The sequence below is a fragment of the Puma concolor genome, chromosome A1 (genome assembly GCF_028749965.1).
Source record: "Puma concolor isolate L17-30 chromosome A1, mPumCon1.1.hap2, whole genome shotgun sequence".
Classification (NCBI taxonomy): Eukaryota; Metazoa; Chordata; class Mammalia; order Carnivora; family Felidae; genus Puma; species Puma concolor.
In genome coordinates this window covers 118,760,152-118,785,392 of record NC_141667.1, presented here as the reverse complement: position 1 = coordinate 118,785,392, position 25,241 = coordinate 118,760,152, and the positions used below count along the sequence as shown (strand labels likewise).

General features: G+C 44.1%; 1 protein-coding gene across 11 annotated transcripts in view; it reads right to left on the bottom strand.

Annotated features, from left to right (window-relative positions):
• PPP2R2B (protein phosphatase 2 regulatory subunit Bbeta) overlaps positions 1-25,241 on the bottom strand; it is a 462,912-nt gene that overhangs the window by 4,894 nt on the left and 432,777 nt on the right. For all 11 annotated transcript variants that reach the window (XM_086701139.1, XM_086701128.1, XM_025924130.2 and 8 more), the window contains one exon: positions 7,341-7,510. In XM_086701139.1, the coding sequence (XP_086557265.1) occupies positions 7,341-7,510 (170 nt within the window). The remainder of the gene's footprint in view (positions 1-7,340; positions 7,511-25,241) is intronic.

The following is a 25,241-nucleotide window of genomic DNA, read 5'->3' as shown; positions in this document are numbered from 1 at the left end:
AATACATAAACAAATGAGTGGTGGGGTTGTATTCTAACAGAACTTTCTTTACAAAAACAGGTGGGGGACAGGATTAGCTTCTGGGTCATAGTTTTGTCTACTGAGGTCTTTGATGCCTTTTCTGGACTTGTCATTGACTTGTTTCTAGGTCCTTTGGTACAGAGGAAATAGAAGCCGGGGGCAATGGAAGCTAAATTTGTTGTTCCAGTGTAGGCACACCTCGGAGATATTGTGGGTTCCAGACCACTGCATTAAGGTGAATATCATAACAAAGTGAGTTAAATAAACTTTTTGCTTTCCTCGGGCATGTGAAGGTTATGATTACACTACACTGTAGTCTATGAAGTGTGCAATAAATCTCCTTATCTAAAAAAACAATGTATATACCTTAATAAATACTTAATGGCTAAAAAAATGCTAAACATGAGATTTCCAGAGAGCTGTCCTCTTTTAGTAGTAGTAGGTCTGGCCTCAGTGTTCATGGCTGCGGCAATTTCTGAAAATAAGACAATAAAGTTTGCCATATTGATGGACTATTTCTTTCACAAATGATTTCTCTGTAGCATGTGATGCTGTTCGATAGCATTTTACTCACAGCAGAGCTTCTGTCAGAATGGGAGTCAATTCTTTCAAATTCTGCTGTTGTTTTATCAATGAAGTTCATGGGATAATCTGAATCCTTTGTTGACATTTCCACAGTCTTCCCAGCATCTTCACTGGGAGTAGATCCCATCTCAAGAAATCATGTTCTTTGAACTCCACATCCTTTGAAGTTTTATCATGAGATTATGGTGACTCAGTTCCATCTTCAGGCTCCACTTGATATTTCTATCACATCTGCAGTGATTTTTCTCCACTGAGGTCTGGAACCCCTCAAAGTCCTCCCTAAGGTCTGGAATAACTTTTTCTAAACTCCTGTGAATGCGGATGTGTTGGCTTCTTCCCATGAGTGACATATGCTCTGAATGGCATATACTATGTTAGATTCTTTCCAGAAGGCTTTGCATTTACTTTGCCTGCATCCATCAGAGGAATCACTTACCTAGGACAGCTATAGCCTCATAAAATGTATTTCTTCAATAATAAGACTTGAAAGTCAAAGATGGAGTCAACCCTTTCAAACCCTCCTGCTGCTTTATCAGCTGTGTGTGAGAGTCTAAATTTGTGTTACTATATATGAGAACAACATTAATCTCACTGTCCATCTACATCAGAGCTTTTGGGAGATAGGGTACACTGTCAATGAGCAATAATACTTTTAAAGGAATCTTTTTTTCTGAACAGTAGGTCTCAACAATGGGCTAAAAACACTCAGTAAACCACGTTGTAAACAGAGAGCGTGCTGTCACCCAGGCTTTGTTGTCCCATTTGTAGAGCACAGGTGAGTATATATAGCATATTTCTTAAGGGCCCTAGGATTCTCAGAATGGTAAATGAGCTCTGGATTCAACTTAGTCACCCACTGCATTTGCTCCTAACAAGAAAGTCAGCCTATCCTTTGACGCTTTGTTGCCAGGTACTGACTTCTCCTCTCTAGCTATAAAACTCCTTGATGGCATCTTTTTCCAAAGAAGGTTGTTTCTTCTACATTGAAAATATGATGCTTGGTGTAGCCACCTTCATGAATTATCATGCCTGGATCTTCTGGATAACTTGCTGTCGCTTCTATATCAGCACTGGCTGCTTCAGATGTACTTTGGTGTTCTGCAGCTGGCTTCCTTCCTTAAACCTCCTGAACCAACCTCTCAATCTTTTCTTCTGCACCTTCCAAATCTCTCTCACCCTTGACAAAATTGAAGAGAGTTAGAGCCTTGCTCTGGATTATACTTTGGCTTAAGGGGATGTTGGGCCTGGTTTCATTTTTCTCTCTGGACCACTCATGTGTTTGCTGGAGTAGCACTTTTAATTCCCTTCAAGTACTTTTCCTTCAACATTCACACCCTGGCAAACTGTTTTGTGTAAGAGGCCTACCTTTCAGCCTACCTTGCTTTTTGCACAGCTTCATTGCTGTGCTTAATTTCTAGTTTATGACTGAAAGTGAGAGATGTGGGACTCGTACTTTTGTATGAACACTTTGAAGCCATTGGAGGGTTATTGCCTGGCCTAATTTCAACATTGTTGTGTCCAAGGAATATGGAGGCCAGAAGAGAAGCAGATATATGGGGAAAGGCTGGCAGGCAAACACACACACACACACATCATATATTCATTAAGCTCACCATCTTACATGGGCACAGTTTGTGGCACCCCAAAACAATTATGATAGTAATGCCAAAGATCATGCAACACAAATCATCATAACATATGATAAAGCTTGGAGATGGTAAACATGACACAGAGATGTGAAATGAGCAAATGTGTTGGAAAAATGGCACTGGTAGACTTGGTCAATGTGGGGCTAAAACAAGCCTTCAAATTTTTTTAAAGGCAGTATCTGGGAAGTGCGATAAAATGAGACATGCCTATACTCTAGTTTTCCTACTTTTTGGAGAAAAATTTGAGCCAAATAGCTCCTTATTTTCAGCCTTATCTCCATGCTACTCATTCCTCTGATGTGGTATGGAGCACTTTGCAGAGAAGACATGGATGCGGAGTGTTCTGAGAACAGAGAAACTGGTTTTGAAAACACATTGTTAAGCAGTTTCTAGGATACAGAACTTCTCAGAATCCTACAATGGTTGGTAACTGTAAAGCTCTCAGAAGGGGATAGATGATTATTTTCACTGTAATTAGTGTTAGAAAAGTATTTCACTGTAATGACTGAAAAATTTTTTTGGTTCAGCCTATACTCTTCTTTATGAACATATCAAAACATGGGTGGTTTGGAAGTGTGGATCCATTAGGAGGAACCACATTGCCCAAAACTATAAATAGTTCTTGGAAGACAAAAGTCAGGAGGGATCCAAAGGAAAATCTGGTCTGAACTAATAATTTCTCCTCCTCAACAGCTAAATTTTGGGCTGTTCCTACTGCTTTGGCTTCAAGTCCTCTACAGAAAAAGAACATGGAATATGAAGGTATGTTATCTTTATGTTGTGTTGCTAAAACAGGAAAGAAAACCTGAGGCAAACAAGATGGACCAACCTCCATCAGAGAAGAGAAGGTTAAGAACATTCATTAGAAACATCTAATATACAGAGCAAGAGACAATTTAACATTCACCCAATTTGATGTTTTCTTCATGTTCTAAATATTTGTTGTCCATGTTCCTATTGTGTATGGCTTTCTTGACACTAAACTGAACCTCTCAACATAGAGGTTCTTAAATCATGAACTCATGGAAGCCTGGTGTTGTACAGTTAATGGACTGCTCATGAGGCCCAGCAAGAGTCAACTCTATTGGTTGGTTCTTAGATTTCAGGGGTTGACAAACTTCCCTTGTGAAGAGTCAGCAGGTATTTTAGGGTTTGTGGGTTTGTGTCTCTGTCACAACCACTCAACTCTGCCACTGTACTGTGAAAGCAACCAAGGACAATATATGCATGATCAGATGTGGCTGTGTTTCAGTAAAACTTCTTGTACTGAAACAAATGGAGGCTAGATTTGGCCCACCAGCCACAGTTTGCCAACCCCTGTTCTGTAGGAAAACTTGAAAATAGCTAATTATAGGTAAGTCTACAATTTGTTATTCCTGGAAAGATGCTTGAGACCAGTTGATGCATGTATGAAAATACACAGCAGGAACATTACTTACTTCACTCCCCAGGGAAGGTATTAGTAACTGATGATGGAATTATTTCCCTATGGGCCAGCCCTCACAGTCTTTTTCAACAGTGTTCTAGGAATTCAGACTTTATTTACCATCTTTGATAAATTAACATTTTTATATAGCATATGAATTTAAATTGCTTTGAAATATGCTATGTAAAGTTGAAATACACTTTTGTAACACTGCATTTCAATACATGTGCTAGGATACCTATTTCATAGCCTTTGACAAAGAACACTTCCACATCTACCACTAGCTGAACTTGGTTTGAGAAGCAGGCTCTTAAAATGCTTATTATTCCATGTCACAGCTCACTGTGTTCTAAAACTAGCTTTGTTCTTAAAGCCTTTCTCTAAAATGAAAGTGCTAATTGCTCCTGCCACTGAAGAGCCTAAATCCAGTTTTCTCTAATCCAGGCTTGCCAGCAGGCTACACCCCTGTCAACACCACCCACATTCAGGTTCTACTCGACATTGCCCTCTGTTTGGTATGGAGTTCGTAACACTAGATGTTTGTCTGTGTAGTTGGAAGATGACGTTCCAGTTGGCTCTAGCCCTGGGCTGAAGGTGAGAACCTGAAGGTAAGTGCTGTGAAGCGGGGCCCTGAAGTCTGGAAGGATCTAGGGGACAGTAAGACTCCAAATATATAGGGCAGGTTATTTCAACCACAAACTATCTCAATTACATATGTTGTCTTCATTTCTGGCCCCCAAACCTTCTCATAGGACCTTGTGTTACTCACAGTTGGTCAAAGTCCTGGGGGGTCCTCAATCTTCTCTCTGAATTTCTTCTGAAAGGTTGGCTTCTCCTGTGGCCACAGTAGTAGCAGGACTTTCACTCATATGTGTCAAGGTGGAGTAGGTGGGCTCCTTGCTGCTCCAGACCATGATTCCTTACCTCTTCTGAAGAGCTCCCTGCTTTCCCTGAAGACTCCCTGCTGTCTACCTTGTTAGAGTCAGCAACAGTTCTGAGTCCCTCTGCCACATTCCTCGAGGCAATTGTAACACCCAGATCCCCTGCCATCATTCTTCTGGTCTCTCAGTTACTTGGCCTCATCATTTTCAGTGGTTTTTTTCCTTTGCCTCCTTGGTCGTTATGAGACTTGCCATGACTGTTAAGTGTACCTGTTTAACAAGTACTACTTTATTGCTACCTCCTACCTTTTTAGTTCACTCCCTTTACTATCTTGATTCCATTAAGTCTTTAAATCCATTTTCCTGTCTACTTTCCTTCACCCAGTATTTCCCTCCTTACTACCTGAGGTTTAGTGGTCCATCCATCATTATAATCACACCCTTAGTATGTACCTTCAACAAATTTGACTTCCTCTCTCCTTCCATTGTACTCAAGTGGATCCTTGAGCAACTCTACAACACTTCTGTATTCAACTCAGTCTTAGGTGTTTTATACTTCTCACTCAACTAATGAACCTTCCTTCTTTTGAGAAAATAGAAGCAATAAGAAGAAAGCATCTATTGTTCCCATCACAAAATTTACAAACCTCCTGACTTTGATGGATGGATTGTCCATCTTCTCATCTAAGACCAATTCTACAGTGGACCTGTTCCATCTTGCTTCCCTCAAGCACTTAGCTGCTTGAATTATTCTTTCTCTACTGGCTTATTCCCATCAGCATAAAGTATACTGTGATACACTTTCCTTATGCCTATATCCCATTCCAGATACCACTCCATTTCTCTGTTGCCCTTCAAACTAAAATTTCTTGGAAGAGTTATCTGTACTCATTGCACTCACATCTTCCATTTATAGTCTCTCTTGAAACCCACGCAAATCAGACCTTCATTACTACCACTCACCTCCACTTAGATCAATTGGCCTATTTTCTACCCATTTCTATTTGATTTAGCAACAGCATTTAGTAGTTGGTGTTTCCTTCTCCTTGAAATAGACCTCTTCTTTTCTTTAAGCTAAGATATACCCAAACTCCAACTGAGCTGCCTACTTGCAGTTTCTGGATGTTTATTTGGTCCAAAATGTCCCAAACAAAATTCTCGATTTCCTCATCTGCATAAAATGGCACTGCCATTTTCCTAATTGGGCAGGATAAAAAAAACCTCGTTTCCTCTTTCAACGTTTTTTTTTTTTTTTTTTTTTATTTATTTATGGGACAGACAGAGACAGAGCATGAACGGGGGAGGGGCAGAGAGAGAGGGAGACACAGAATCGGAAACAGGCTCCAGGCTCTGAGCCATCAGCCCAGAGCACGACGCGGGGCTCGAACTCACGGACCGTGAGATCGTGACCTGGCTGAAGTCGGACGCTTAACCGACTGCGCCACCCAGGCGCCCCCTCGTTTCCTCTTTCATCACATATCCAATTTGTTGTCAACTCCTATAGATTTTACAAGAATTTGGCCACTTCCATTCATCACAAGCTCATCTGAGCTACTCTCAGCCTTTGCCAGAATTTGCAATAACTTTTTTACTGTTGTGTTTGCTACTATGTCCCTCTATAGGCTCTCCTCCCTAGCATAGCCAGAATGTGCTGGTCAATGATGAAAATGTTCTGGAATGGAATAGTGGTGAGGGTTCCACAACTTTGTGAATACACTCACATAGACTTCGAAAGGATGGATATTAGGGTATGTGAATTATGTTTCAAGAAAAATAGGTAAGTTAAATCCCTGTCTAGAATTTTTGTACTTCTTTTAATCTAACCCAAAATATCTCTAAAAAGACCAGTTTATTCCTGCCTCTTGATCTTTGCTTCCATTGTGCTCTTACCTGAAATGAACTTCCTCAAATCCTTTCTACCTCAAAACCTGGTCTTCCTCTTCTAAGAAAAAGCCATTCTAAACACTGCACACTGCCTTCTCCTTTGTTCCCTTGGTCCATAAACCTACCAACCATTTAGCCAATGCTTAAGCCAAAAACGTGTACACTTCTTGATTGCTCTTCTCTTCATACTGAATCAGCAAGCGAAACTCACAGACTCTCCTCCTGCCTCTCCCTCTATCCGCATGCTGCCAATTCCAGAGCCCCAACTGTCATCATTTCCTCCAAAACCTTTTAATGGTTTTCCATTGTACTCAGCCTGAAGACAAAATAACCTAATGTTCTTTACCAGGGCCTAGATTTCTAGACTTCTTGATATCTTGAATACAGAACATGGGCAGAAGAACTTTCTGAACACACCAGCTATGAACATACTATCCTTCTAACAATATGATTTTTCTGGCTAGCTCCTGTCATTCAAGACTCAGCCTTAGGGTTTCTTTTTGCCAGACTGACCCTCCTTGTGTGTGCTCCCATGCACACAGTACCATCTCTTGCATCACCGCCTACTCAGTTCCCTGTTCATCATCTGGCTTCCCGATCACACACCACACAGCTCAAAGAGACCAGGACCGTGTCTGTCTCGTTCACCTCTGTATCTGCAGTATCCATCCCACATTTAAATGGTCAGTAGATATGGGTTAAATTGAATCCAAGCTCCTCCTTCTGTACCCTTGTCTAAATCCTATAGCAATTGCAGGCTGGACCATTTTATGGAATTTATGATGATGTACTGTCTTTTACTCTTGTGTACTGTAAGCCTTTGTAGGCAGAAGCTGTCTTGGAGGTCCACAAAGGAAGTGCCTTATGGAACTATGGGTGGGTGGTGGTCCGTACCTGGTAAGTTTCAATGGGGCGGTTTTCCATGTTGAGATCCCAGACTTTAACGGTCAGATAGTCTCTGGTCATGATATACCTCCCACTGTGGCTGAACTTCACATCCGAAATCGAAGAGATAATTTCAGAGAAAAACGACCTGTTGCTTGGATCTTCGGGCTCTTCAAAAACTGCACGGCAGAAGCAAAACAAGACAAAATGAGCACATCCTTTTCAACTAACTCTACCATGTATGGGCCAGCTAGAAAGACAACAGTCTAACTTGGAGTAGAATCTTCAGAATGTGAGTAAGGTACTAATAGAGAACCGTCATCTCCCTGGAAGCAGAAAGTGGTTATTGGTTTCTGTATTTTCCTTTTCATGGAAGGACTCACATGGGCCTGTACATTGATGGATCTAGCCCTGAGCATTTCCAAGCTCCAGGTCTATGGATCTACCTCTGTTACACAACTCCCCTGGTCTTTGTGGGTCACCTCACATATCAAAACTTGGAGTCATCTGAGATGCCTAAAAATGTGTTTATGGGTTTTTTTTAGATATAAAATTACATACTGTACAATTTCCTCATTTGAAGTTTATAGTCCATTGTTTTTGTCAGTATAATCACATACTTGTATAAGCATTGCAACAATCTAAATTTCAAACTTTTCATCAACTAACCCTCAAAAATTCCATACCCATTTGCAATTACTTCTGCTTCCCTACTCCTGCAGCCCTAGGAAATGACTAATCTGTTTTATGGTTGTATGAAATTACCTAATCTGGAAATTTCCCATAAATGGAATTATACAATGTAGGGTTTTCCTGTGACTACTTTCTCCCTTAGTAAACTGTTTCCAAGGTTCATCTATGCTCTAGTGGATGTCAGCACTTCATTCCTTTTGATGGGTGAATAATAACTCATTGTATGGATATACCAGATTTGGTCTATCCATTTATCAGTTGATAAACACTTGGGTGTCTACTTTTTGGCTATTACACATAATGCTGCTATGAATATTCATGCATAAGCTTTTGTGTGGACATTTATTTTCCTATCTCTTTGGTCATGGTTTTTAATAGTGTTGCTTTGCTGAGCCTCAGTCTTGTCTTTTGTGTATATTGTCCCTTTGCTCTGCTATCCAGGCACTTCTTACCTCAGTAGCTTCAGCTGATTTCCACTTACACGAATAAAGGCACAGCCCCTCAGTTGGACAACAGAGCCCATCAAAAGTTGTTGTAACATGTCGATCTTGATTTTGAACTTCTCTGGTTCAAATGGAATATATAGAACATAGCTTAGGTATATTTTGAGTGTTCCCATTTCTAGGCCTGATTGTTCTGTCTTCACAGACTGAAATCCCTCTGGGCTCTTACGCCTCATCCTTCGCATACCATCTTTGCCTTAAATGATTTTTTTTTTCACAGAAGCCCCCCACATTTGGTCTGGCCCACTTATTTATTTATTTATTTTTTTTAAAAAAAAATTTTTTTTCAACGTTTATTTATTTTTGGGACAGAGAGAGACAGAGAGCACGAACGGGGGAGGGGCAGAGAGAGAGGGAGACACAGAATCGGAAACAGGCTCCAGGTTCTGAGCCATCAGCCCAGAGCGCGATGCGGGGCTCGAACTCACGGACCGCGAGATCGTGACCTGGCTGAAGTCAGACGCTTAACCGACTGCGCCACCCAGGCGCCCCTGGCCCACTTATTTAACAAGACCTCTGGTACTCTCACATTGCTATTTAACACTATGCATGTTTGTCTTACTGCAATTGCAGTGCGAGCTTCTTTTTGGTTTTTCTTTGTACTTAAAGACTTGGGCACAAATGTTCAATAAACATGTGTTGCTTGATTAGAACCAAAGTTAGATAAATGAATGAATTCTTTGCCATCTGCGTGCTCAGCATGTATGATGCACAGTTACAGACATTTGCCCATACTTATTTTTAACCTAAAATAATGGCAACTGAGTATGGTTTCACTTAAGTGTTTGTATCACAATCTTAGGCTGAACCAAACACCAGCCTGCAGGTTACGTCGCTAACATATCCTCCAGAGATTTCTCTTTCTTGCTCTACACAGAGTCAGTATCCAATTCTATGTAGAAAACCTACGACTACAATGAGTTCTTTTTCAAACCTTGTTGGAACAGCCAAACCAAAATCGTAATTTTCACCTAACCATGTAAGAGAACAACAAAAAACCCTCATCAATCAGAACTGAACTTGAGAATTAAGCCCAGTGAAACAGAAAAACCTCTTGGATTTTGATCAAACATTAATGAAGGCCCCTGGCCTTGAAAACTAGATTTTCACATTAGTTGCCCTTCAAGGGAATCTCATTAGGACTGGGCACTTAGAAACGCCAGGCAAGCTCCATGCCAACATCTCAATAGACAAGCAGGAGCCCCGAGGCTTGGTCATCTCCACCTGATGCACCTGCAGTCAATGGGAAGGGATAAGCAGACCTACTCTGGAGTCCATCAATTTCTGCCTCTGTCACTTACCAGCTGTTCACATTTTATTTACTACGCCGAGATTCAGTTTTCCCAGCTGCAGAAGGGGGATGCATATTGCTCGGAACATATGATTGACACATTGTAGGTTCTCAATAAATGTCAGGAGCTATTTTTATCCTCATTAGCATGCCCTGCTTCTCCATCAGCCAATCATATTTTATTTGAGACTGAGACTGTGGGACTGAGGACTACAGAACTTGTGGGCTATTTAAATGACATAAAGAATGTTTACAAGGTTATACCTAGCAATCTGTTCTCCACACATGTGGCCTACTGGGATGCCACTGTAGCAACCTTGTAAGGCCCGAAAATGACAGCCCCAGAAGATGGAGGGGAGATGAAAGACGACAATTCTTTCATCAGCCCACTACCCATTCTTATGTACGACACAGAGGGCAGGCTATAGGTAATGTACTGGCCAGCATAGCACTTGGCACCTTATACCATGTGTATGCATATCCAAGTCTCAATTTTTTTAAATGTTTTTATTTATTTTTGAGACAGAGAGACAGAGCATGAGCAGGGGAGGGGCAGAGAGAGAGGAAGACGCAGAACCCGAAGCAGGCTCCACGCTCTGAGCTGTCAGCACAGAACCCGACGCAGGGCTTAAACTCACAGACTGTGAGATCATGACCTGGGCTGAAGTCGGATGCTTAACTGACTGAGCCACCCAGGTGCCCCGCATATCCAAGTCTTAATACCAAGTTGATGATTTGCTTTCATTCATTCAGCAGCAACACTGAATAGTACTGATAATTTCTGCTGACAGGGAGCGTACTATGTTCCAGGCCCTGTGCTTTACATGCTTTATCTCATTTAATCCTTACACTAGTTCTCTGACATAGAAACAATAATTCTTTATTTTACAGATGTGAACAATTAAGGCAGAGAGAGGCTGTGTCACCAGGGGACAATACAGCTAGACTGAGGTACAGCTGCACTTTGCACTCAGATCTCGCTGACTTTCAAGTCCTTGTTCTTAACCATGAATCAATTCTGCCTAGTGTCATGTACAAGGCCTTATTTTAGTAGCTGTAAGAAGGTAACCAGGGTAGAATCTACATAGAATCACTGAATCACCAAGCAGAAAGGCTCTTTTCCCCCTAATGATGACACTAAATATTTTAAATTGTGTATTAACTAGAGGACAGTGAGTGGAGGGGCTCTTAATGATGCTTGGTTCTATTCTATCCTTCTTATAAAGCCAAAGTCCTCAAAAGAAAAAACTCATTCCCAATATTTATGAAACACAGTTTCTACACAACAGGCTCATGGGTTCAAGACTTACACCATCATCCACAAGCATAGGTTGGGGACCTCAGGACTTCGTATGACCCTGTGAAGATGTCTACACCACAAGAAGCCCAGACCCTCAGGCCACCTCTAGCATTATTATTTTTTTAAAGTTTATTTTGAGAGAGACAGCGCAAGTGGGGGAGGAGCAGAGAGAGGGACAGAGAGGATCTCTGTGCTGACAGCAGTGAGCCTGAAGCAGGGCTCGAACTCACGAACTGCAAAATCATGACCTGAGGTGAAGTCAGATGCTTATTTGACTGAGCCACCCAGGCACTCCTCACCCCTGAATTCTAATGTCTGTAGCCTGTCAGCAGTGAGGCAACCCCTCCTCCCACTGCCCCATTCCTCCAGTTTATATGCATTGGCCTTTAATATATTTTGTGTCTCCTAATACCTAAGGTCTATGAGGGGAGGGAGTTTTGTCTGTTTTGTCATGCTATATTCCTTGAAACCTAGGACATACTCAGTAAATACATTAGATGAATGGATATTGACAACTCATTTTAAGTCTTACAGGAAAATAATACTTATCTATTAATTCAACAGGTCCTGAAAGGAACCTATCAAAGCAATGCTTTATTCACCTCAAATTTGTTTCAATTCCTTGAAAAGTATGAAAAAATATATTCCATAGGAAGTCATCTTTAATTCAAGGTTTTCACTAATTCACCCTGAACAATTACTTGTCAGTTATTTAAGTGTCTTTGATATGCAATGACACATGTGCAGAGTACTTAGTACATTACTTAGAACACACAAATAAAAACCATGTGTTGTTGGATGGACACAGGCCAGGCCCTGTACTACATACCAAGGACACAAGGAACAAGATAGATCCAGTCCTACTCTCATGGAACTCACAGGCCAGAGGAAGAAACACATATTAAACAATCACACAAATTTAGTTATAGACATGAATAAGTGAGATTTTACTGCATTATCAGAGGGAAAGAAAGGAGCTAGTGGAATACAAACGGAACATCACTGTGTGGTCCATGTAATTTACTAAACACCTGATGCAAAAGGATCCAGTGCTTGAGTATTTCTCTTGGTAACCTCTGGCTTGGCATTAAATGTCCTGCTGACCTGGGGGCGCCTAGGTGCTCAGTCAGTTGAGCATCCAATTCTTTTTTTATTTATTTTTATTTTTTTAATATAATTTATTGTCAAATTGGCTTACATACAACACCAGCGCTCATCCCAACAAGTGCCCTCCTCAATGAGCATCCAATTCTTGATTTCAGCTCATTTCAGGATCATGGGATCCAGCCCCGCATCAGGCTCCAAGTTGAGAGTGGAACCTGCTTGCGATTCTATCCCCCCTCCCCCTACTCCTACTAGTGCTTTCTCTGTCTAAAAAAAAAAAAATTCTGCTGACCTACATGGTTTCCAACTAGCTTCTAAAACACAAAGACATCAGGAGCAGGAAAGAAGAGACCTGTGATGGAGAGAAGAACTTTGCTCCCTTGGTGAGGAAACACTCTTGATGACAATCCTAACAGTCCAGACTGAGGCACTGGGCAAGTGTCAAATTTGCCAACAGGGAGCTAGTGTGTCAGAGACCCCAATGACAACTGCCAACAGTAATGACATCTATCATTTCTTGGTCCTCATGCTTTGCACACCTTATCCCATTTACTGCTCAAACTTTTCAGGGAGATATTCTCCCTGTCTTTATTGATGAGATAGACCAGGATAGGCTGAGTAGCCTTGCTCAGGATCACACAGCTAGTGAGCAGTAGATACAGCCTTTACTATTACACTGTCTCCACAATCAGGCCTTCCCTCATTCTGTCAATATCATTTCTCTCTAATGTTCTCTCTGATGGGCTCTCTAATGTTCCATATGCCCCTGTGAACTCCCACTTCTGTGCCTCGGCTCCTCCTTATCTCCTCATGTACCCATCAAACCATCGTGGGATACTGGAAAGGACATCAGCCTGGGAGGGGAGGATGCTGTTGGAATCCAGGCTGGACACAAATTAGCTGCTCCTAATACCTACTCTGTTACACTGGGTGCTTTGCATATATCAACCTACTCCGTATTCACAGGTGTTATTTCCCTTTTGGACAATCAGTCTGGTCAGTCAACTCAGGCATGGATCCTACTGTTGGTAGGAGGCACGACAAGGATTTTCACTTGGTCTGTTCCCAGCCTATGCTTTTAACCTCTGATCTGCCTCTGATTTCAATGGCTGGACTATTCTCAGCTCTGTGGAACTATTTTCTTGTCTGTAATGTGAGTCAGGATTGTCTACCACGTGCCTCCCACCTCTCAGATGGTAAGATCTATGAATTCCAGTGATCTCGTCTTTTAATTTTCCTCTCCCAATTCCCAGTATTCTAGACTAGCCTTCCCAAGGAGACTTCAGCAGAGCACTCAGGAATATGTCAGGGATTCTAGATTCTAAGGTCAAAAGAGCCTGGGAAACTCCTATTCAGTTTTGGGGGTTGACATTACAATTAGCCTATTAAAGGTGCTGAGAAGTCCTGCAGGCAGAGAAAAATGAATGATTCTTTAGGAATCCAGGTTTCTCACCTTTTTCACTATTGAATTTTGGACAGATAATTCCCTGTTGTTGGGGCACTGAGGGATGTTTAGCAACATCCCTGGCCTCTGCCCACTATGTCTTCAAGCCCTGGGTGGGACAACCAAAAAGTCTTCAGATACTGTCAACTGTGGCCTGGGCTGGCATGACTGCTCCTGGTTGAGAATCACTGCTTTGTCCTGCCTTTAGATCTTACTTGATCACACCGTCTCCCTCCCCACTGTTGGTTTTTTTTTTTTTTTTTTTGACAAATCCCTTGCAGTCCAGAGTTTCTCTAGTACAGAGTTCCTCTGGGGAACTGCAATGCTATAGGCAAAAGCAACTGACACTTCTTTTAAGTTCTACAGGCTGCATGAGGTGTCCAGTGCAGAAAAAATTTTGTATTATAACATAAGCAGATATGAATATGTCTGCATGGGACGAAGAGTATTATTCTTCATGGTGCATAGCTCAGTGCTGTTCACCTGACAGAACTCAGATGACAGGGTAACCTAAGCCAGTATCAGAATCCTGGGGAAGAGGTGACATAACAAAACAGAGAAAGAATTAAGAAAACTGCTGAGTTCGGAGGAACCTAAAGCTAAGACCACCTATGTTACAACGGGGACAAAACCAAGTGGGAAGCACGTCACATGCCTGTGGTGGGCTCTGGGGACAAGAGAAGAGAGGCTGGAGGGAAACCAGTTTGAAAAGGTGGTTCCTGCATGTGGCTCCATGCACTGGCCCTCACAGTAGACACTGCACAGGAGCTAACGGCCAGGGTGTGGGGGCTGAGGCCACAGGTGGTTCCAGGCTTGGCAGGCCTAGGACAAAGTCCAGCTCTGTGACTTATGAGTCGTGAAGCCGTGGACAAGTGACCTGCCTTCTTCCAAGCTTCATACTCCTTAGCTGTCACATGGAGATGAGAGGAGTGGCCAGCTACCTTATAGGGTGGATGTGGGACAGATGAGATGGATCTTTCCTGGAGCACTTAGCGCCATGCCTGGACCCAGAATCACACGGAAGACAGCAGGGAACAAGCAGGTGGTGCTTAGGGCAGACGTGGTATTAAAGGAGTGTTTTTCCACTAGGGTCAGATTGTAAGTGCTACCAGTTATGAAATCGATTTCTAGGTCTTCTAACTGGACTGGAACCCAGGCACACAATAGCTTGTCTCTGGGTTATCACTTGGAACACACCTTCCTCGGTACAGGTGGCTGGGATTTGGTGCTAGACTTCACTGCGACCTGGGTGTGGATGATTCAGGCAGAGGAGAGGGAGAATAAAGGAAACAAGGCAGGCAGACATGAAGGTCTGTTCATGACGAGAAGGGCACAGACTCAAAATCACGCACAGGGTTTTAAATTGCTCACTTCTGCTGACATTTCTTCTGTGGAGAAGTGCAGCTGGCATGCTTCTGTGTTTGGAGACATGGCTGACAATTTCCCCATAATGGGGACACAACTACAGAGTGAGGCAGATGGCAATTTTCCTTCAGAGATATGCAGGCAACAGTTTTGCCCCCCGAGAGAAAAGGCTTGGAAATTGAGATGCAAGGCAGTAATTTTTACTATACAGAAGACATATTCAATAATTTTTCCCAAAGAGAGAAACGGCCAATAATTTTCCCACGGTGGGTTGGAACTCCCATGGCCTGATAATGCTGGCCTTCATCCAGCTGAGGCCAGTGAGAGAAGAAGTGTAAGATTTAACTAGTGGCTACTATACTATCTCGGGCCTAATGACACAGTCCCCAGACATGGGCTGCAGAATGGGAAGTGGGATCTCGGAGGAGTCTGAATTGGCAAAGAGTGATGCCCAGTTAGTTGCCCTTAGCAATTTGCTGTTCTTAAAAAAATATTTCTGTGTGTATCATATTTTCTTTAAATGTTTTTTTATTAAATCTTTTTAATGTTTACTTGTTTTTGAGAGAGAGGGAGACAGACAAGTGAGCAGGGGAGGGGGACAGAGAGAGGGAGACAGAATCTGAAGCAGGTTTCAGGCTCTGAGCTGTCAGCACAGAGCCCAATGCGGGGCTCAAACTTACGGACTGTGAGATCATGACCTGGGCCACATTCAGAAGCTTAACTTCCTGAGCCACCCGGACACCCCTAGCAATTTGCTTTTTATATAGCCCTTCATTAATTCTACAAATAATTGTTCAACAGTGAACACTGTAGCAACACAAGGCACAGCATCAGGGAGACTGAGCGATAAATCTAGAAGGAATTACAATGGTTCCTGACTTTTGTATAACTTTTCAAAATACTTAAGCATGTATGATATTTCACAAATAGATCTTCTAATAAATAATCATACAGAGTTAAGAAATAACTTGTCCAAATTGTTTTGTCAACAACAAAATTGTTTTGTCAAAAAAGTTTTTTTCGGAGGGAGGAGAAATGAGACAGTCTGGTGGGATCTGATCTGGCTGGTGTGATCAGGGAAGGCTCAATAACAGCCTGAAGCTTGAGGGATCAGTAAGTACTAGGTATCTCAGAGGTCAACAAACCTCCCCTGTAAAGGGCCAGGTAGCAGCTATTTCAGGCTTTCAGGGCCATTTGGTCACTGTGACAGCCACTATGGTGTGAAAGCACACACCATATGTAAACAGATGACCGTGTATTCCCATAAAGCTCTCTTCATGGATACTGAAATTTCATCTAATTTAAAAAAAAATTTATTTTGAGAGAGAGAGAGCACACGTGTACACACACACAAATGGGGGAGGGGCAAAGAGAGAGGGAGAGAGAATCCCAAGCAGGCTCTGGGCTGTTAGCACAGAGCCTGACATGAGGCTCGATCCCATGACTGTGGGATCATGACCTGAGCCAGTATCAAGAGTTGGACACTTTAACCAACAGAGCCACTCAGGCGCCCCTCATCGAATTTTCACATGTCATAAAACAGTATGGTTCTTTTTCACTTGACCACTTAAAGATGCAAAATCCTCACTCTTCACTAGAGTTGAACAAAATGGGGTGTGCCAGATTTGGCCTGGAGACCATAGCCTGCTGACCCTTGTAAGACACTGAGGGGATGGGGGGTGCTCCTAGGCTAGACAGGGGGATCAGCAGGAACAAGTGCATTTCAGGGGGATAGTGGGCTATGAGGACTCCTGCTGGCAGAGAGACATCGTGTGGAAAGCCTGCAGGATCAGATCATGGCTTAGTAACTGCAAATTGCTTTCTTCAGGTGTGCCAGGCTGGTACTGGAGAAGCAGATAGGCTTTGGAGTCAGACATATTTGGGCTAGAACCCATAAAGGCCACATTGTCTTCTCTGATTTTCTGTAACTTTCTGAGACTCAGATTCCTTAAGATGCAGCTACTGGGGCGCCTGGGTGACTCAGTCGGTTAAACGTCGGGTTCTTGATTTTACCTCAGGTCGTGATCTCACGGTTCATGGGTTTGAGCCTTGCATCAAGCTCTGTGCTGTCAGCTGGGGGCCCACTTCAGATCCTCCGTCCACCTCCCCATCCCTTCCCCCTCACTCTCTCTCTCTCTCTTAAAAATAAGCATTAAAAAATAAAATGCAGATATTATTTTAAGAATCAAAAAGGAGAGAAGCTGGCAGGACATCTACAGTAGTGCCTGGCACATGGCCAGAAGTCAACAAATACTAGCATCACACACTATTCAACCAATGTGCACTGAGTGCCAATAGGTATAAGGCACTTTGACAGGTGCATGGGTTAGGGGGCAAGAGAAATGAGGACCCTGTGCTCTTTGGTTCTTTCTTCAACAAGGAGGGGGCCCCTCCCTTATCATGCCTGAGAGCTTCTTATTAAAGAAAGAAAAGGTGCTTGTTGCTCTGTGGTAGGAAGAAAAGGCTCCCTGAGCCAAAGATGTCCACACCCTAATTCCTGGAAGCTGTGACTATCTTACAGGGCCAAAGGGAATTCAGGTGGATCATTCCCTGACGTTAAGCTAGGGGAGAATATGCTAGATTATCTGGTTGCACCCTGTGTAACGACAAGGGGTCCTTATAAGGGAAAGAAGAGGCAGGAAAGTCTGTGTCAGAGGGATGCAATAGAACAAAGTCTCCGCCACCAACTCTGGCTCAGAAACTGGAGGAAAGGGGCCGGGAGCCACAGGATGGGGGCTGCCTCTAGAATCTGGAAGAGGCAAGAGAACAGATTCCCGCCCCCCCCCCCCCAGCCTCCAGAACACAACACAGCCCTGCAGACACCTTGATGTTAGCTCAGTGAGACACATTTTGGACTTGTGACCTTCAGAACTATAAGTCTGTATTGCTGAAGGTCACTACATTGACTATGTTTGTGGTAATTTGTTACGGGGGCAAAGGGAAATTGACACTCCACTTTCCTCAAATTATCAACAGTGGAAGGGGAAAGAGTGTGCGTGCTCTCTTGCCCAACCCGTCTCTGGGAAGCTGGTGTGATGTCCCTGGGCTTGGTGGCAGCTCTTTCTCTCTCCCTGTGGGTCCCCGAGATGCCCACTCCTTTTCAGCAGATGCTCCTCCAGAGCTGGCCTGGCAAGCAAGCCAGTGCGGGTGGTGATGGGCTTGCTGCTTTCAAGGGAGCTGGTGAGCCACCACGGCTCAGCCACCGTCTCCTCCCTGCATTTCTGCCACTGCCCTGATGCTGCTGTACCCACAGGCTGACACAGTCCAGGGAAACCAGAACACAGCAGCTGCAAAGATAGCAAGCCAGGTGGCCCAGACTCCACGAGGATTTAGCAGAACATGAGACTACATGTGGTCCCACTGATTGCTGGACAGTTCTTCCCAAAGCAATGCCCCCTCACTGCAAGACACCTACAGTGACTCCCCACTGCCACTAGCCAGTAGTCCCACCTCTTCTGCCTGGCATTCAGGGCGCTTCGTATCTAGCCAGATTTTTCTGAAGAATCCAGATGTTTCAACGTTAGCAACGAATTAAAAAATTGTAGCGTGTGGTCAAACAAAATTCACATTTCAGCCACATGGGTTGTGGCTTGTGGTCCGTGGTTTACATGCTGTAATAACGATGACCAATGTTTATGGAACACTCAGCAGATGCTAGCATTTGATGCACGCTCACCCCTCCCTGACTTAGCGTGGACTGCTTCTGCAGAATAGAATAGATGGGAGGCTTATTAATAACACAAAGTGCTCATAGTTCCCTTTTTTTTTAAGGAGAGAGTGAGAGTGTGCGAGCGGGGGAGAGCGGCGGAGGGAAAGAGAAAAAGAATCTTAGAATCTTAAGCAGGCTTCACACTCAACTGGGAGTCGGATGCGGGGCTTGATCCCATGACCTGGGGATCATGACCTGACTCAAAATCAAGAGTCATATGCTCAACCCACTAACACCCAGATGTCCCCACGTGCTCACAGTTCTAGAGGCTGCAAATTTGAGAATAAGGTGCCACCAAGATCAGGCTCTGGTGAGGGCCCCCTTTTGGGTTGCAGCCAACCACGGTCTTGTATCCATATGACAGAGAGGGTGACAGAGCTCTCTGGGGGCGGGCTCATTTATCAGGGCATGAATCCCTATGTGTGGGCTCTATCCTTGTGATGTAATTACCTGCTAAGGGCGCCACTTTCACATTGGGGGTTAGGATTTCAACATATGAATTCTGAAGGAATACATCCAGTCCAGAATAGCACCTCTCTCTGCCCCTCCCGTGCTTCCTTTTCCACCTTCAGGGCTCACTGTCTCTTCCAAGAAACCTTCTTTGACCACTTCAGCCCACTATGTACTTTCCTTCCTCTTGCTGGGTATTTTGGCCACCCTCTCTATTTTCCTGTTATTTAAAAAACATACATATTTGTTCAGGATTCACAAGGAGCTAAGCAGTCCTAGTGTGGGAGCAGGGGAGGGGGGGCAGGTCCCACAGAAGGGGAGCAGTACTGATGGCAGATGTGGTACCCGCCAGGCACTGTCCAGGGTAAGAATGGTCTGCATCTCCCAGCTGAGGAATCGGGGGCCAGAGAGACTGGGACCACGTGCTCCCTGAGTAAGGACAGCATCTTAGAGCCTCATTAGCTCTGGGGTTAGGCATTTATCATAAGGGGCCTCAGCTGGAATCTGTGATCTAAAGAGAGGGGAGGTGAGAATCTGTGTTTGGCTGAGGGTGTACCTGCCAATCTAAAGGCTGAATTTGGATAACATCCACAGACAAGTTTATTAATTGGGCCTGTTTGTCCTTCCTTTGTGAGGATTAATCACTTATTAGCCAAGCAGGGCTGGTGCCTTTCTGAGAACTGTCATTCTGGAAAGATGTCGATCGGAGATTTCTGAGCACATTCTCTCCAGCTCGCAGCAGTAAAAGGAGGCGGCTCCCATCCAGACAAGATGACAACTTGGCAGTGGGTGTCTCGACAGGAGCCTAATGAAGAAATCTGCTAGCAGCGAGGCCTGGCTTTTCAAGTGCTTATATTTGTTTTTTCCCCTCCAGTATAACCTCTCTGGGTTATACTGGGTGAATGGCAAAGGCACCGGCGGGTCCTTATGCCTCCCACTGCGGAAGTACACCGTCCTCTAGCCACTGGGCTCCCGGAACAAAATGGCTGTGTCCGCAGGCCCCTGGGCCCAGTCCATACATGACAGGTTAGAGAATTCTTATCTCCCTGATTCTCTCTCCCTCTCTCTTTCTCTTTCAAAATTTGTTCCCAGCAGGAGTCTTGGTGCAGCTGCTCTGAGAGAAGCTTGTGCTCCCCGGGGAGCCTCCGCCCAAGTGGAAGGGACTGTGAATGTGTGGTGTGTGGTCGTTATTAGGGGTAACTGCTGGGCAGCTGGTTGTCATGGCACCACAGACGCCAGGGCTGCATTCCCAAGATGTCACCATTTTTCCAGGCTGGATACATAATCACTGCAATAAGAGGCATCAACACGGAGAGGGAGAGAGGGGCGGCTCCCTGCTGACAGTAATCTCCTTGTAGAGCAAGGAGAGGGGTTCACGCCTGAGCAGGGCGGTCCAGCCAGACATGGGCCAAGCAACGCATGGAGAGAAACCTGGAAGCAGGCTGGTTATTGCTTCATACTGGTGTTCTCACAGCTCCAGTGCCACGCCTGTGTTCCCAGCACTGCTTTCTACACAAAAACAATGTTCCCAACCCGCTGACAGTTGGACCCGTGTCTTGAATGTTCCTGGAGCATGCATATATGGTGTACTAACAGCTGCTGTGTTGGAGTACATCTGCCAGGCCCTGTGCTAAACTCTACATAAGTAGACAGTCCATTCCATTCTCATGACATTTCTGTTTTCCAGATGAAGAAATGAGGCTCTGACCATTGTCTGCCGCTACACAGAGGCACAGCTAGACTATAAACCCAGCCTCACCTCTCTGGGCCACTATTGGTCCAGACTACTACTGTTCTCTGGTCCCATGATGAGAAAGGGCAACCCTTCAATCTGCAGACGATGGACAGCAGAGCACAGGGTCCATTAAAATGATTCAGAATGGTCTAACCAATCACTGTGTACTCTCACCAATCACAGAGCATTAACCAGAGTGGAGATGTCTCTTTATAGACCTAACGCAGAACGCTAGGGGTAATGTGGAGAAGAGTCACCAGATTTGCTGAGCACGTCTTTACCTGCCAACCACTGTGCTCTCCTATTCCTCACACATACTATCACCACATGGGCTCCCCCTCCCCTCCAAGGAGCCTCCAGGACCTCGAAGCCTCTGTGCTCCGATGCAAAGAGAGAACACGTTTTGCTATCACTGTAGAAAACAAAGGCTGTGACCCTCAGCAAGCACTTTTGCTTAATGACTTGGACATGGGGAATGAGGGACACTCTGTATCCTGTTCTCATTCTGAATTTGGCCAAAACCTAAGTGATGTCTTCACGGTTACTCACGCTTTTCCCTGCAGGACACTCTAGGCGCCCGCTCAGTAGGTGCGCAGGAAGCATGGTAGCCTGGTAAGGTTGATTTCCTGAAAGCCAGACCTTGCCAGTGGAATGCCCGAGCCCTTCCCTGCTGTTCCAGGACCCGGCTTACGCAGCCACCACCCCCTCTGGCCTGGTGAGGCAACGGTGGGAAGTATTTCTAGGCATCCTTTCTCAACAACTTCAGCCACAGGCTGCAGACCTGGTTTGAATCTAGGTTCTACCTATGACTAGACCTTTGACTTTGCATAAATTATTTGCTGTTTTTGAGTCTCTATTTTCGCAACTATAAGTCTCAGCTCATGGATTGTTGGGATAAGAACAAAATACTAGTAAGTACTGAGTGCTTTCTGTGGGCCAGGCTTTATCTCACTACACCCTCATCACAGTCATATAATGCAGGCTCCAGTATTGTCCCCATTTGTGGAGGGAGACACCGAGGCTTACAGAGGTAAAGCGCCAGAGGTTAGGTGCACATTATCCACACCAGGTTTGACTGACCCTAGAGCCAACACTGTTGATCACTGTAGTTGACATCCTTTCTCTATCCTCATTAAAGCCCGGTTTCCAAAGCACAAGAGTCTCACCAATACCTATAACTAGCCTTTATGGTTTACCTTCAGGAACTTCAACAGAGCTGGGAACCCAATGTCAGAAAGCTTTTAGGTGGCCACTCTGGTCTACTGCTTCTTCTTCTACTCCCTGTCCCCTCTTCTCCCTCCCACTGACACCCTGCCCCCCATCTCCTTCTGGACGGCTGATGAACAAGCAATCACTTCTTTCCCTGAACTGTGAGAACAGAGCTCTTAAGGTCTGATCAGGACACAAAAGTCAGAACATCACAAGACATTACACTATCACCCTTAAAGCTGCTTATTATATATACCTTGGTATTAAATAATACATGATTTTGTACTACAGTCTGTTATTCAGACCACAAATGTTGCAGAAAAACTTCTAGGAGGAAAGCATAAAACTGAGAACTCTGAGTTTTAGCTCTTTTGATTTTCTAACACCCTGATGCCTTCATTTATGTACTTGGCTTCAGAAGCACAGCACTAGTGTCCTGTGAGACACACACTACATTCTAGCTGTCTTTTACAAACAGGTCTCCTATTATTCATTCGTTCATTCATTCACTCATTCATTCATTCACTGAACATGATTTACTATGCAGGATATGTTAGGTGCTGTTCAAGGAATGCTTCTGCTACTTAATGACTTCCTTAGGTGCAAGCAATCATGTGCTGTATTAACACACATTTGTATTTCAGTGGCTCTACAACGACATGAATAAGAAGAATCTCAGTAAGCAGGGACTGAAAACTACTATGATTTAGAACTTTGGGGGAACACCCAGGATACAATGAGGATGGCATCTGGCGTTGCAGTTCATTTTGACAATGTAACATGATATTCAGCATAAATACTACGTAGTCAGTGTTTTCTCTCTTGGACACTGGAAATCTAAATTTCACATTCCATTTTAAATGAACTCTATGTTAGAAACATTCCATAGTTTCACATCCTCTTGTCTGAGATAAGTACACGGAGCCAGAAACCACAACTTACACGTCTGTCTTTCTCACTGTGCTTGGCACAATACCTTACTTACATTTATTGACTGGTTCCTTGCTTTGTGTGAGTCTCACCATCTTTTTTTCTTAAGCTGGGTGATCCCATTTTCTGATATGTAAACTCTTCAATGACAATTTCATTACATTATGGGGATTTTGAAATGATACCAAAATTTCAGGATGAATTAGTCGACCCCAGGATTAAGGATGCCCATCCATAAGAAAAATCCTATTTAAATTCTTATGTTCAGGTTAAAGATGTAAGAAAAGATATAAGCAAGTATCATTACAAGCTTTGTGGGGGTGAGGCTTCCCCTGCCCTCTGGCTGCCTCTGGGCTGTGCTTGAGGACCATGGGAGGCCAGCAGGTGCTTTGAGTAATTCCGCAGATAAAGGGACTCGCGCTGATGGGGCTGGATGCTGCGTGAGTGGACAGCAGATCTCACAACTCAGTTATTGATGCCACCTACTGAGCTGTCAAAATAGAATTATGTGAACTGCACAGGGGGCTCGAATTAGCCGATATACTTAAACGTGGGTCAATTACACACACGAGAGATTCCCCATTCCCTTCTCTATCCTTCAGTGCTGGGCAAGTACTACTGAAGGTGGCTGTATTCATTATAGGAAGAAATAAACCCATGATAAAGCCATGATCTTTGTTGGTGTATTAGCCTTAACTTTTCTGGGTTCTCATTTCCTCAAGCTGCAAAAAGGAAGAAAGAGTCTGAACTCACAGGGTTGTGTGAGGATCCATAAGGTAACAAACAGAAAGGGCTCTGTAAATGGTGAAGTGCTAAACAGCAGAAGGTAGCAATATAATCATTTATGCTTTTTTTTTTTTCTTACAGGAATCTGTGAGTCCACGGAATTTGTGAGTTTCTTCCCGAAACTGTCTTTCCACTAGTCTATGTCAGCTCATTCACTGCTCTCCATCGGGGCATGTGCTTAGACCAAAACGCTGGGCATCATCAGCATTCTTCCCTTTACCTCACCTTCCAGACCTAGATTTCAAACAAGTCCTGTTAACTCTACACTCAAAGCACAGCCTGCATTGGGCCAGTCTTCATGTAAGCCGCTACTATCTCTTGCCTGGACCGTTTGCTGCCTTTCTAATTCTTCTCCCATCATCTACTCTTCCTCCTCATGTTTCATTTGCATAGAGTGATATATTTACAAGTCCACGCATGACACTCCTTTGCACAAGCCCTCCTAGATTTCTCCCTCCTACATACATAAAAGCCAAATGCCTTACCTTTGCCCTACAGGGCTACCAAGTTGCCTGACTCTGGAGCCCTGTGCATGGAATACAATGGGAGTGAGGCCTGGGGGTTGTGTGGGGGTGACTCCTGAGTCCAAGTGATCCCCCAAGGACCTCTAGTGACTTCTCACTACAGTCCTCAGTGACCTGGGCTACCAGCCAGCTCCTTCTAGTTCCCCGCATGGTGCTCCCTTACACCAAAGACAGACAAGTTGGTCTCCTTTCTGCCCCTGCCAAGCACAACCTACCAAGCACAGTTCAGATTCAGAGCCTCTGCATTTGCTGCTGCTACTTCTCCAGAAACACTTTTCACCAAATCCTGCATTATCTTGTTTGCCTTTGTGGCTGTGCTTGTTGTCAATCCATCTACTTGGATAGCGTGCCATGAGGGCAGGAAGCATCATCTTCCTACCTCCTGGAACAGAGCCTGACATAGAGTAGCAACACTCAATATTTGTTAAATAAATGAATAGTGGGTTGATTACAGACTCCTCCTCTTCCCTTTATTTTGCCTACCTACAAATGCCGTGCATTCCCAACACTAGAAATGAGTGAACACAGATGGAGTCAACCACTCTGTAGTGTGAGCCTTTTCAGTTGAATAAAGAGAAGCCCCGGGTGCAAATTTATCAAGCTCCATGACTATAGCTGTTCTACAAGCATGTGTTTAGCACCTTCACTATGCGAAGTGCAAAAGGGACAAATAAAGAGCTTCAGCCATAATGGAGGAAGCTTTTAGTGGGAGAGACAGGAATGGAAACAGATAATTTCAACCAATAGTATCAGGTGGTCAGGTGGAGGGTACTTAGTCCTACTTGGTGAAATTTGAAGAATATGGTAGGCAGAATAATGTCTCCTCAAGGAGATCCACATCCTAATCCCCAGAACTCAAGAATATTT